The following is an 11,621-nucleotide window of genomic DNA, read 5'->3' as shown; positions in this document are numbered from 1 at the left end:
GAAGAGCGGAGGTGGAAGGAGAAAGGAATGTCAAGAAGAGAACTGCTTAAAGGGAAACTAAACCAAGCCAGAGTTTCCTTGCTGTGACAGCACATTTGGTGCAGTGGGCCAAATTTTAGTCTCCGGACTGCAGCCTGCGACCACTAGACGGTGAGCCTTTGCTAAAATGTTTGCTTGAAGACCCGAAATTTGACTTGAAACAATTGTTTTTTTGGAGGACTTGTGAAGGACTTGCATTTATCCATACACTGTAATCTACACCTTTCCAAGATTTTCTATTCTTAACACTTGCTGAAAATTATTTGAGTATACAAATCTTGATTTAATTAAGAAAGCAAAGTATTGGCTTCCACAGTTTAAGTGACCATTCGTTTGGGATTCTCAAGAGGTTTGTATTTGTGAAAAAGAAAAAGGAACAGTTCTCTAGTGCCTTACCTCTCTTTGTACCAGAACATCTCTTATGTTTATGATTGGTGAAAATGCTGTTGCCTCTAGTTAGTGATTCTACCCAAACGTTGACTGTGATCTTAGATCACCTTATCATACTGCCCTTCTGTTTTCAACCAGTCTGATAACACCTCCCTCTAAGGCTGTGTGTGTGTCTTCTCTAGTTTTGTGTCTTGTTTTTTGTGTTGACTGGAGGACAGTAAGTCTTGGTCCTTCGACACAGACTTTTGGGAGACTCAGATTATATGCTTTTAAAAACTGATAGTCCTGCTGCTTTAAAATTTTCAAAATATTTACGTGATGACAGTTTTGATTTTGTTGCATATTTTCTTTTCCCATGAGCAGAATTCTCAGTTTCTAAAATGTGTCTCCGCCCAGGAAAGAATTGTGGAGATCCTGTGAGATGTTGAGGTCTCCAGAGGCACTTATTCAGATGAGGGATAAATCTGTGCACTTTAGGGGTGAATGTTTAGGAGGAGTGGAATCTCTAAAATGTTATCCAAGGAGCTCTCCTTAATGCCTTAAATTCTGCTATTCTGTTCAGATTTGGACCTTCTCTCTCTCTCTCTCTTTTTTTTTTTTGACATGGAAATGTGTTTTTTGTTTTTACTACAGTGAGAAACCTTAACATTTATAAGGTTTCTCCCCAGTATGAATTCTCAGATGTTGAACAAGTGATGAATTTACAGTGAATGCTTTTCCACAAACTTTACATTTATAGCGTTTTTCTCCAGTATGAGTTCTCTGATGTTCAGTAAGAGATGAACTCTGGATAAATGCTTTTCCACAGTCATCACACATATAAGGTTTCTCACCGGTATGAATTTGTGTACGGATAAATGCTATTATTCCTTTGTACATTGCTTTATCAGGTGCTGTTTTTACATTCCTCAGTGGCTTCTCTCCATCTGCTGTAACTCTGCCATTTCTTCTTGTCACACATTTTCTTTTTTTAAAATTTATTTTATTTATTTATTCTTGTCTGCGTTGGGTCTTCGTTGCTGCGTGTGGGCTTGCGGTTTTTCTCTAGTTGCGGCAAGCGGGGGCCGTTCTTCGTTGCGGTGCGTGGGCTTCTCATTGCAGCGGATTCTCTTGTTGCAGAGCACGGGCTCTAGGGACGTGGGCTTCAGTAGTTGTGGCATGCGGGCTCAGTGGTTGTGGCTCGCGGGCTCCAGAACGCAGGCTCAGCAATTGTGGTGCATGGGCCTAGCTGCTCCGTGGCATGTGGGATCTTCCCGGACCAGGGCCCGAACCCGTGTCCCCTGCATTGGCAGGTGGATTCTTAACCACTGCGCCGCCAGGGAAGCCCTTTTTTCTCTTTTTTAAAATATTTATTTATTTGGCTGTGCCGGGTCTTAGTTGCGACAGATGGGATCTTCATCGCAGCATGCGAGTTTTTTTTTTTCTTTTAGTTGCGGCATGGGGGCTCTTAGTTGAGGCATGCGGTATCTAGTTCCCCAGCAAGGGATTGAACCCAGGCGCCCTGCATTGGGAGTGTGGAGTCTTAACTGCTGGACCACCAGGGAAATCCCTGTCGCACATTTTCTAATACTGCTGTGCATCCCCTTCATTATTTGGCTTTTGACTAGGTACCTGTCCATTCTCTCATTTAAGCTCTGTTTAGTCTCCAGGTTACTGTGGTAGTATAGTGGACAAAGCCTAAGTTCTATTTCTGACCATCTCATTAATAACCTCTGAATCTTTAGGTTATAATCACATAACCTCTCTAGTTCTAAACTTGTTTATCTTTAAATGAGAAGGTTAAACTTTTACATCTTTAAAACATTTTTTTCAGCTTTCAGACTCTTTGTGACATTGCCTATTGGGCCAACTTCTTTCCTACTACTTCTGCCTCTACTTATCTCTACTCCATTGACTTATTATTTTCCCAGATTATGAGACTGTAAATATGCATTCTAATTTTAGTAAGGTTATTTTTTTCTCCTGAGTTCAGTTCCTGTAATCTCGAGGATTTTTTTTTTTTTTTTTTTTTGCGGTACGCGGGCCTCTCACTGTTGTGGCCTCTCCCGTTGCGGAGCACAGGCTCCGGCCGCGAAGGCCCAGCGGCCATGGCCCACGGGCGCAGCCGCTCCGCGGAATGTGGGATCCTCCCGGACCGGGGCACGAACCCGTGTCCCCTGCATCGGCAGGCAGACTCCCAACCACTGCGCCACCAGGGAAGCCCAGAAAATATGTTTTTATAAATGTTTTACTCCCCTCATATTTGAAGAGCAGAGCAGATACCAAAGAGAAGACCATTAGAATATACTTTTGAGTGAGCAGTTCCATCACTGTCATCATGGAAAGGCTCAGAGGGGATGTGTCCAAAGAGTATTTATTTGAAGAAACCTATGAATATGAGGCCAAGGTAGAAAAGCAAAAGGAGCACTCTATAGGCAAAATTTCAAAAAAATCTCTTGCCCAAACCACTGGTTTTCAGCAAATAATAGTTGGCCATGAAGAAATATCTTGTGAGGAAAATGGGCATACTTTTGATGAGCTTGAGAGAAGTTTTGATCTAAGATCTAAACTTATCCCACGGAATGTTACTCATTCAGAAGAGAAACTACATAGATTTGATCCATTTGGGGAAAGTGTCAAATGGAACTTATCTCCAATTAAAAGTCAAAGAGCTTCTAAAAAGAAAATTTATAATTGTAGTGACTGTGGAAAAAATTTCAGTGACCGTTCAAACTTTTTTTGTCATGAGAGAATTCATACTGGTGAGAAACCTTATAAGTGTGATGACTGTGGAAAAGCATTGATCCAAAATTCATCTCTTACTGAACATCAGAGAACTCATACTGGAGAAAAACCCTATAAATGTAAAGTTTGTGGAAAAGCATTCACTGTAAATTCATCACTTGTTCAACATCTGAGAATTCATACTGGGGAGAAACCTTATAAATGTAATGAATGTGGGAAAGCCTTCAGTGACTACTCATCCTTTATTCAACATCAAAGAATTCACAGTGGAGAGAAACCCTATGAATGTATTAACTGTTGGAAGTCTTTCACTGATATCTCAACTCTCACACAACATCAGAGAATTCACACTGCAGTGAAACCCTATAAGTGTAATGATTGTGGAAAGGCATTTAGACGAAATACACACCTTACCCAACACCAGAGGACTCATACTGGGGAAAAGCCTTTAACTGTAATGAATGTGGAAAAGCATTCAGTGCCCACTCAACCTTCACACAACACCAAAGGATTCACACTGGAGAAAAACCCTATACATGCAGTGAATGTGGGAAGGGCTTCCCTGAAAACTCATCCCTTACTAAACATCATCGAATTCATACTGGAGAGAAACCTTATGAATGTAGTGAATGTGGTAAAGCTTTTAGCCAGAGCACTTACCTTATTCAACATCAGAGACTTCATACTGGAGAGAAACACTTTAAATGTGATAAATGTGGAAAAACATTTAGTAACAGTTCAATCCTGATCAGACATCAGCAGCTTCACACTTCAGAGTCATCCTAACGATACTACAGTTTTGTGGACTACTTCATCCTTGCATGAGCCACTCTTACTTTTCGGTCATATGTGTCTTACCCATGCCACTGACTCTTGCTTACAATTAGAATCTCTAGGAATGTTGTATTCCTGGGATAAAGTAAAACATTACATAATATTTTAAATTTAAGTTTCCCATACTGACACTGTTTTGTTAGGTGCATAGAGATTTAGATTGTTAGGTGTTCTTGGAGAACTGGCCCTTTTATCATTCTTTAATGCCCCTTCTTATCCCATAGTACCCTCCCTGTTCTGAAGTCTGCTTTGTCTGAAATTAATAAAAGCTACGTCAGCTTACTTTTGATTAGTGTTAGCATGACATATCTTTCTCCATCTCTTTACTTTTAACATAATGTTTGTTACTGTTTTCTATTCTTTGCATTTTTGTTTCCTTTCTTCCATCTTTTTCTGCCTTCTCTGTTTTTTTTTTTTTTTTTTTTTTTTTTCTTGTGGTACGGGGGCCTCTCACTGTTGTGGCCTCTCCCATTGCGGAGCACAGGCTCTGGACGCGCAGGCTCAGTGGCCATGGCTCACGGGCCCAGCCGCTCAGCGGCATGTGGGATCTTCCCAGACTGGGGCACGAACCGGTGTCCCCTGCATCGGCAGGCGGACTCTCAACCACTGCGCCACCAGGGAAGCCCCCTTATCTGGTTTTAATTGAGCATTTTATGATTCCATTGTATCTCTTGTAGTACATTAGTTATATGTCTTTTAAAAACATTTTATTGGTTGCCTTAGAGCTTGCAATATGTATTTTAAACTAAGTGCACCTTTAAATAAAACGACACTGCCTCACATGTAATGCAGGTACCTTATATCAGAGTATTCCCATCCTTTGTGGCATTGCTGTCATTTGCTTCACTTGTACATATGCTATCACCCAATCACCCAATTATGTTGTCATTATTATTGCTTTAAATAAGCAATTATCTTTGAGATTTAAGAATAAGAAAATATGTTTATTTTACCTTCCTAAAATTTCTTCACTGACACTCTTAATGTCTTAATATAGATCTAAGTTTCTGCATAAATAAATTTTCTTCTGCCTGAAGAACTTCTTTTAACATTTTTAAGGACAGGTCTGCTAGCAGTTAATTCCATTGGTTTTTGTTTGTCTGAGAAAGTATTTCTCCATTACCTTTGAAGGATAATTTCACTGTATGTAGAATTCTAAGCTGGTGAGCGTTTTTCTTTCAGCACTTTGAATATTTCATTCCACTTCTTGCTTGCTTGCAGGTTTTCTGATGTGAGGTCCATTGTGATTCTTATCCTTGTTCCTCTATAGGTGTGTTATATTTCTCTGGCTTCTTTCAAGATTTTCTCTTTGTCTTTTTTTTTTTTTTTAAGGTTGAATATATGCCTAGGAGTAGTTTATTTGTGTTTTATCCTGCTTGGTATTCTCTGAGTTTCTTGTATATAAGAATTAGTATTTGTCATTCATTTTGGAAAGTTCTCCGTCATTATTACTTCAAATATTTGTTCTGCTCAGTTTTCCCTTTCTTCTCCTGGTATTCCAAGTACATATGTATTTCTTTTATTTTTTTATAAAAATCTCCTTTTTATTCTTTTTCAATTAAATATTCCTATAAATGCTAAGCAATACATACACACATACACACAGAGCCAAGTTCTAAAGAACCAAAGAGTCATCCCTAGGTGCCAGAAAATAAGAAAAAACTCAAAATCACAGCTGTAAGGGGGAAAGGTAGTACCAATAACCACAATACTATGTTGTCCCATGGGGTGCCATATCAGCTCTAGACCAGAGTGATGGAGACTGAACTTTTAACGACACAAGGATTAGGTATGTTCTAGTGCTGCACAGGTACAAAGCTAGAAATTTCCCCATAAAAACGATTTGTTCTTTGAATCTGTCATCCCTCTTATGACCTCCATTGTTTGTGATGAGAAGTCAGATGTTAGTCTTATTGGGGTTTCTTTGTATCTTACAGGTCATACTTCTCTTGCTGTTTTCAAGATTTTGTCTTTGTCTTTCAGTACATATGTATTTCATCTTTAATTTTGGCCCACAGTTCTTGGATGTTCTGGGGTTTTTCCTCCTTTATTTCTTTTTGCATTTCAGCCTGGAGATTTCTTTTTTCTTTTTTAAAAATTATTTATTTATTTATTTATTTATTTACGACTGTGTTGGGTCTTTGTTTCTGTGCGAGGGCTTTCTCTAGTTGTGGCAAGTGGGGGCCACTCTTCATTGTGGTGCGTGGGCCTCTCACTGTCGCGGCCTCTCTTGTTGCGGAGCACAGGCTCCAGACGCGCAGGCTCAGTAATTGTGGCTCATGGGCCCAGTTGCTCCACGGCATGTGGGATCTTCCCAGACCAGGGCTCGAACGTCCCTTGCATTGGCAGGCAGATTCTCAACCACTGCGCCTCCACGGAAGCCCAGCCTGGAGATTTCTATTGACCTGTTGACATTGATTCTTTCCTTGGCCAAGTTGAGTGTACTGATGAGCTCACTGAAAGATTTCTTCATTTCTGTCACTGTATTTTTTTCCTAGCATTTCTTTTTGATATTTTCCAGAGGCTCCATCTCTGCTAACATTACCCATCTGTTCTTGCACATTGTCTCATGTTTCCACTAGTGCTCTTAATGTATTAATCATAGTTACTTTAAATTCTCTGTCTGAAAATGCCAGTATCTGTACCCTGTCTTAATCTGGTTCTGATGCTGGCTTGGTCTCTCCACAGTGTGCTCTTGCCTTTTGGCGTGCCTTGTAATTTTTTGTTGAAAGCTGGACATGTTGTGTTGGGTAATAGGAACTGAGGTAAATGGGTCTTCAGTGTGAGGTTTCATTTACTCTACTAGGAGTTGGGCTGTGTTTAATGTTTGCTGTAGCCATAAGTGTTGGAGGCTTCAGTGTCCTCTGGTGTCCTTATTTTTGCCTCTTGTTGTCTTTAGGTTTCTATAGAAACTTATCTTACATAGAGTCTGAGTCCTGGCACTCTCCCAGTTGTAATCCATTGTTCATATACTGGAGCCTGTTGATGTGGTGGTAAGCTATTGTGTAGTGAAAGCATTCTGTAATCTAATAATTAAATCTTAGTTGTTTTTAGTGAGTCTGAGTCCCTGGGCTTTGAATTTCAGAAGAATTTCTTAGCATTTTTCCCCCCTACCTTCCAAAACTAGGGCTTATAACAGCAACATCTGGTTTCTTCTTCCCCACCCCTTGTCCACCTTCTAAACAGTCACTGTGTGGCAGGGCAGCGGTGGGGGCTCAGAGAGGAGGGAGAAGGTCTCAGAGTCCTGAGCTAGCTCAGACTGTGTGTGTGTGTGTGTGTGTGTGTGTGTGTGTGTGTGTGTGTGTGTGTGTACATGAATGGGGGAGTAGCAGCACCCAGGAGAGCAGCCTGGCCACTCCCTCCCCCTTCAGGCTACAGGTGGAAATGGAAGACTGAGGCCCAGGGAGTGTTCAGCTTCATCTACCCCTGCCCACATCCCTTAAATTCCCCAAACCTCAACTGTGTGTGTGTGGGAGGGGCCAGAGATATTTGCAGATACAAATGCAAATCATTAATGTGTCTACAATATATTTCATTTCTTGGTAATTCTATCCTGCCTTTTCCCTTCTGTATTATAAATTTGGGAGCTTTTACTTTAGGTAGACTGAAGCGTTCCAGCACTTGGCCTTGCTGCTGAAAGAAATCTCAGCAAGAGGAGAAAAGATTCTGTCTTCTCCCTGTAGCTGCAGGGAGTCCAATTCTCTTCAGTCTGATAATAATGTCTTGTTTAGGTCATGTCTTGCTCTTGCAAAGGAGTCCCGTGAGATGTCTGGACTTCAAGGTGATGGCTACATCCTACGAACAAAACCCTCACCCTCCTGACCCACTGTCGTTCTGCTGGTTGTCTTACTTGCCAGCTCAAAACCCTGGTAATACAATTTAAATTAACATCTGAGGTTTCGGGGCTTCCCTGGTGGCGCAGTGGTTAAGAATCCGCCTGCCAATGCAGGGGACATGGGTTCAAGCCCTGGTCCGGGAAGATCCACATGCCACGGAGCAGCTAAGCCATGCGCCACAACTACTGAGCCTGAGCTCTAGAGCCTGCAAGACACTACTGAAGCCCTCATGCCTAGAGACAGTGCTCTGCAACAAGAGAAGCCATCGCAATGAGAAGCCCGCGCGTCGCAATGAAGAGTAGTCCCTACTCAACACAACTAGAGAAAGCCCGCATGCAGCAAGACCCAATGCAGCCAAAAAATAAATAAAATTTTTAAAACAAATCTGAGTTTCAGAAGATAAATACTTCTCTTGTCTCCCACATGCACAGAGGTAAAACTAAACCCAGCTGTGCTAGCTTTTAAAATTTAAGCAGGATTTGGAGAGCTGCCAAATTGTAATGTGATTGCTGGGTTGCAGCAGAGATTTGCCGCCTTGCTCAGGTCACCCAGGGAAAGGCGCACGGGAACAAGAGGAGGTTCCAGGACTTACTAAGCATGATCGTTACACTTCACACCCTTCCAGAGTTACTCAACAGGACTGTGAATGCTGCCTTGCTGGGTGTGCCTCGGGAGCGAGGGGGGACAAAAATGCTGACAAGGATCTCCTCCTCCCTTTGGGGGTCTTCTGTCAATCTTCAGCTCTGTTGACAAATACCTGCAACTGCACTTTAGAAGCAGATGGCAGAGGACCTTTTGGATTCACTTGTGCCTTTACTGCCCAATTAGCTTACAAACAGTTGGGGAGGAGCTACCAGAATGGAACTCTTAAAAAATCAAATGGGCAAAGTTTGTGCAGAGATCAGACTGAAGTGACAATACTGCTCACAGCTAAGGACCTGTGACCTCAGACCCACAACAGATGGAGAGTTGGCTCTTCCCCAGGGAATGGCAGCCCTAGGAGACCTCAGGTACCCTGTCCCGCTTCCCCTTGAACAGTTACTGCCCAGACATCTACTTTCTGCCTGGAACAGGCATGATACCTTTCTGTTGGGAGTCAGGTCCATCCTGAGTTGGCTGCTCCGAACACTAATATGGGCAGGAGGCAAGCCCTCGTGCCTGCTGCCCCTGGAGCAGGGTGGCACTCCAGAGCTTGCACATGACCACTGCTGACCTAAAACAAGTAGACTTCCAGTTATTTGTCCAGCAAAAAGGGGTTTATTCACAATCAGCAAAGGATTACAACCACTTCAAGGGTCTGCAACCATGGTGAGCCACGTGCAAGTCCCAAGCAAAATGGAGAGGGGAAATCTTATAGAGGGGGAAAGTTGAGAGGGAAGTTGAGAGGACCATAGTAAACAAAGAGTCATGGCTTTTCTTTGGCTGAGTTGTGATGGTCTCTCACTGGCTAAGCTCTTGCTAGAAAAGAAGAGGAAGTCTTTCTTCATCCTGTTAGGCTCTGCTGTTGACACAGAGCATGAGAAGACATTATAATTTAATCCACAGGCCCACTTCAACTTGTACCAGCTGTCCCAACTGTTTGAAAACATCTTTTTCCATTGTGATCCAGTTTTCTTTTTCTGGAACCGTTACTGAGATTTTTACTTATTTTTGCAACCTTGATGGATTTAAAGCACACAAGATGAGTATGATCTGGATGGCCTATTCCGTATGGCTTTTTAAACTAAGGATGTTTTCAGTGTCCATTTGTGTTGTAACATGTATCAGTTACAACATGTTTCATTTTTTTTCATTGTGATTAAAATTCATAACGTGACATTTACCATGTAAACATTTTAAGTGTATAGGTCTGTGGCATTAGCTACCTTCATATTGTAAAAATATTCTCACCATCCATCTCTAGAACTTTTTTATTTCCCCCAAGTATCCACTAACTAGCTGCCCTCATCCCCTGACAACCACATTCTTTTTGTCACTGAATGTGACATCTCTGGATACCTTATATGAGTAGAATTGTACAATACTTGCCCTTCTGTAACCAACTTATTTCACTTAGCATGGTGACTTCAAGGTTCATCCACATGTACCATGTGTGAGAATTACCTTAGTTTTAAAGGCTGAATCATATCCCATTGTGTATATACTACACTTTGTTTATATGTTCATCCATTGATGGATACTTGGATTGCTTCCACCTTTTGGCTATTGTGAATAATGCTGCTATGTGTATGGTTGTACAAATATCTGTTCCACTTCCTCCTTTCAAATATTTTGAGTATATACCCTGAAGTGGAATTGACAGATCATACACTAACTGTTTAAGTGTTTGAGGACCTGCCATATTATTTTCCATAGTGGCGGCACCATTTTACTTTTTCCTTTATATGGCAGAATAATCGGATAGTTTATGGATCTACCCATTTTGTTAATCCATTCACCCTTTGATAGACGTTTCAGTCATTTCTATCTTCTGGCTATTGTGAACGGTGCTGCTATGAATATTAATGTACAGGTTTTTGTTTGAACACCTGTTTTCAATTCTTCAGGGTCTATATCTAGGAGTGGGTTTGTTGAAGCTTATGGTAATTGTATTTTTTTTATCTTTTTGAGGAAATGCCAAACTAGTGTACACATATGCTGCAGTATTTTCCATTTCCACAAGCAATATTTGAGGGTTCTGATTTCTCTACATTGTTGCTAACATTTGATACTTTCAGTTTTCTTGATTATACCCATTCTAGTGTTTGTGAAGGGTGATCACATTATGGTATTAATTTGCATTTCCACCATGACTGTTGATGTTTGACATCTTTTATGTGCTTGTTGACCATTTGTATTTCTTGTCTGGAGATGAGTCTGTTCAAGTTCTTTTCCATTTTAAAACTTGAGTTGTCTTTTTGTTGATGATTTGTAAAAGTTCTGGATATATTCTGAAGAACAGACTCTTATCAGATATATCATGTGAAATACTTTCTTCTATTCTGTGAGCTGTGTTTTCACTTTCTGGACAGCACCTTTTGATGCAGAAAAGTGTCTAAAATTGAGGAAATCTAATCTATCCATTATTACATGGATGTTATAACCTTCTGCCTTTGTTTGTCTGTAACTTCCCACTCCAATAATAAGAAACCTGGCTTTTTGTCATTCATTGAATTCATTTCTTGTTCCATTCCAGATTACAGATATAGTAGTTTCACTATTAGCTAATACCGCCATGGGAAAGAACTTACAGAGTCCAGTATTTGTGTATGCTACATTTTGCCTTTGTTCCATGGATTCCGTTCTTTTCCGTAGTTACTTAGGTCAGTACCTTTTGCCCCACCACCAACAGTGAGTTTTTTTTTTTCATACATTTCTAAATCAGTAAGATTCTTTGTCATATTCTGTATTCCATCCTGTGACACTCCCATATCATAAAAAAGCTAAATTTAAATATATTATGATTTACATGTTAGGTTGTAAAAATCCATTACAAAGACTAATGCATAGTGGCAGGTATCCATCACCAAAGTATCATATGTAATATTTCAACCCCCCCACCCCATAAACTGTTTACCTTCTCTGTTTTACCTGTTCCAGAATGTCATATAAATGGAGTCATACAGTGTTTAGCCTCCTTAGACTGAATTCTTTCACTTAGCAATATACATGTAAGATTCATCCATGTTTTTTGCATGGATTGATAGTTTATTTCCTCCTGTTTCTGAATAGTATTTGAAAACATGTGTGGGAGGAAAAATAATTTTCCCTTTACCCTCCTAGGTTCTTGGTTGAGGAGCACTCCCTGCTGTGATAAAA

General features: G+C 40.7%; 1 protein-coding gene across 1 annotated transcript in view; it reads left to right on the top strand.

The window, feature by feature from the left end:
- LOC103089449 (zinc finger protein 79-like) overlaps nt 1–3,939 on the top strand; it is a 33,155-nt gene extending 29,216 nt beyond the window's left edge. The window contains exons 2-3 of the mRNA XM_007456807.1: nt 3,158–3,524; nt 3,599–3,939. Of these exons, the coding sequence (XP_007456869.1) occupies nt 3,158–3,524; nt 3,599–3,939 (708 nt within the window). The remainder of the gene's footprint in view (nt 1–3,157; nt 3,525–3,598) is intronic.
- The last annotated feature ends 7,682 nt before the right edge of the window (nt 3,940–11,621 follow it).

This window comes from Lipotes vexillifer, unplaced genomic scaffold, assembly GCF_000442215.2.
Source record: "Lipotes vexillifer unplaced genomic scaffold, Lipotes_vexillifer_v1.1 scaffold299, whole genome shotgun sequence".
Taxonomy (NCBI): domain Eukaryota; kingdom Metazoa; phylum Chordata; class Mammalia; order Artiodactyla; family Lipotidae; genus Lipotes; species Lipotes vexillifer.
Note: the sequence above shows the minus strand (reverse complement) of the source record. Positions and strands in the feature narration are given on the sequence as shown.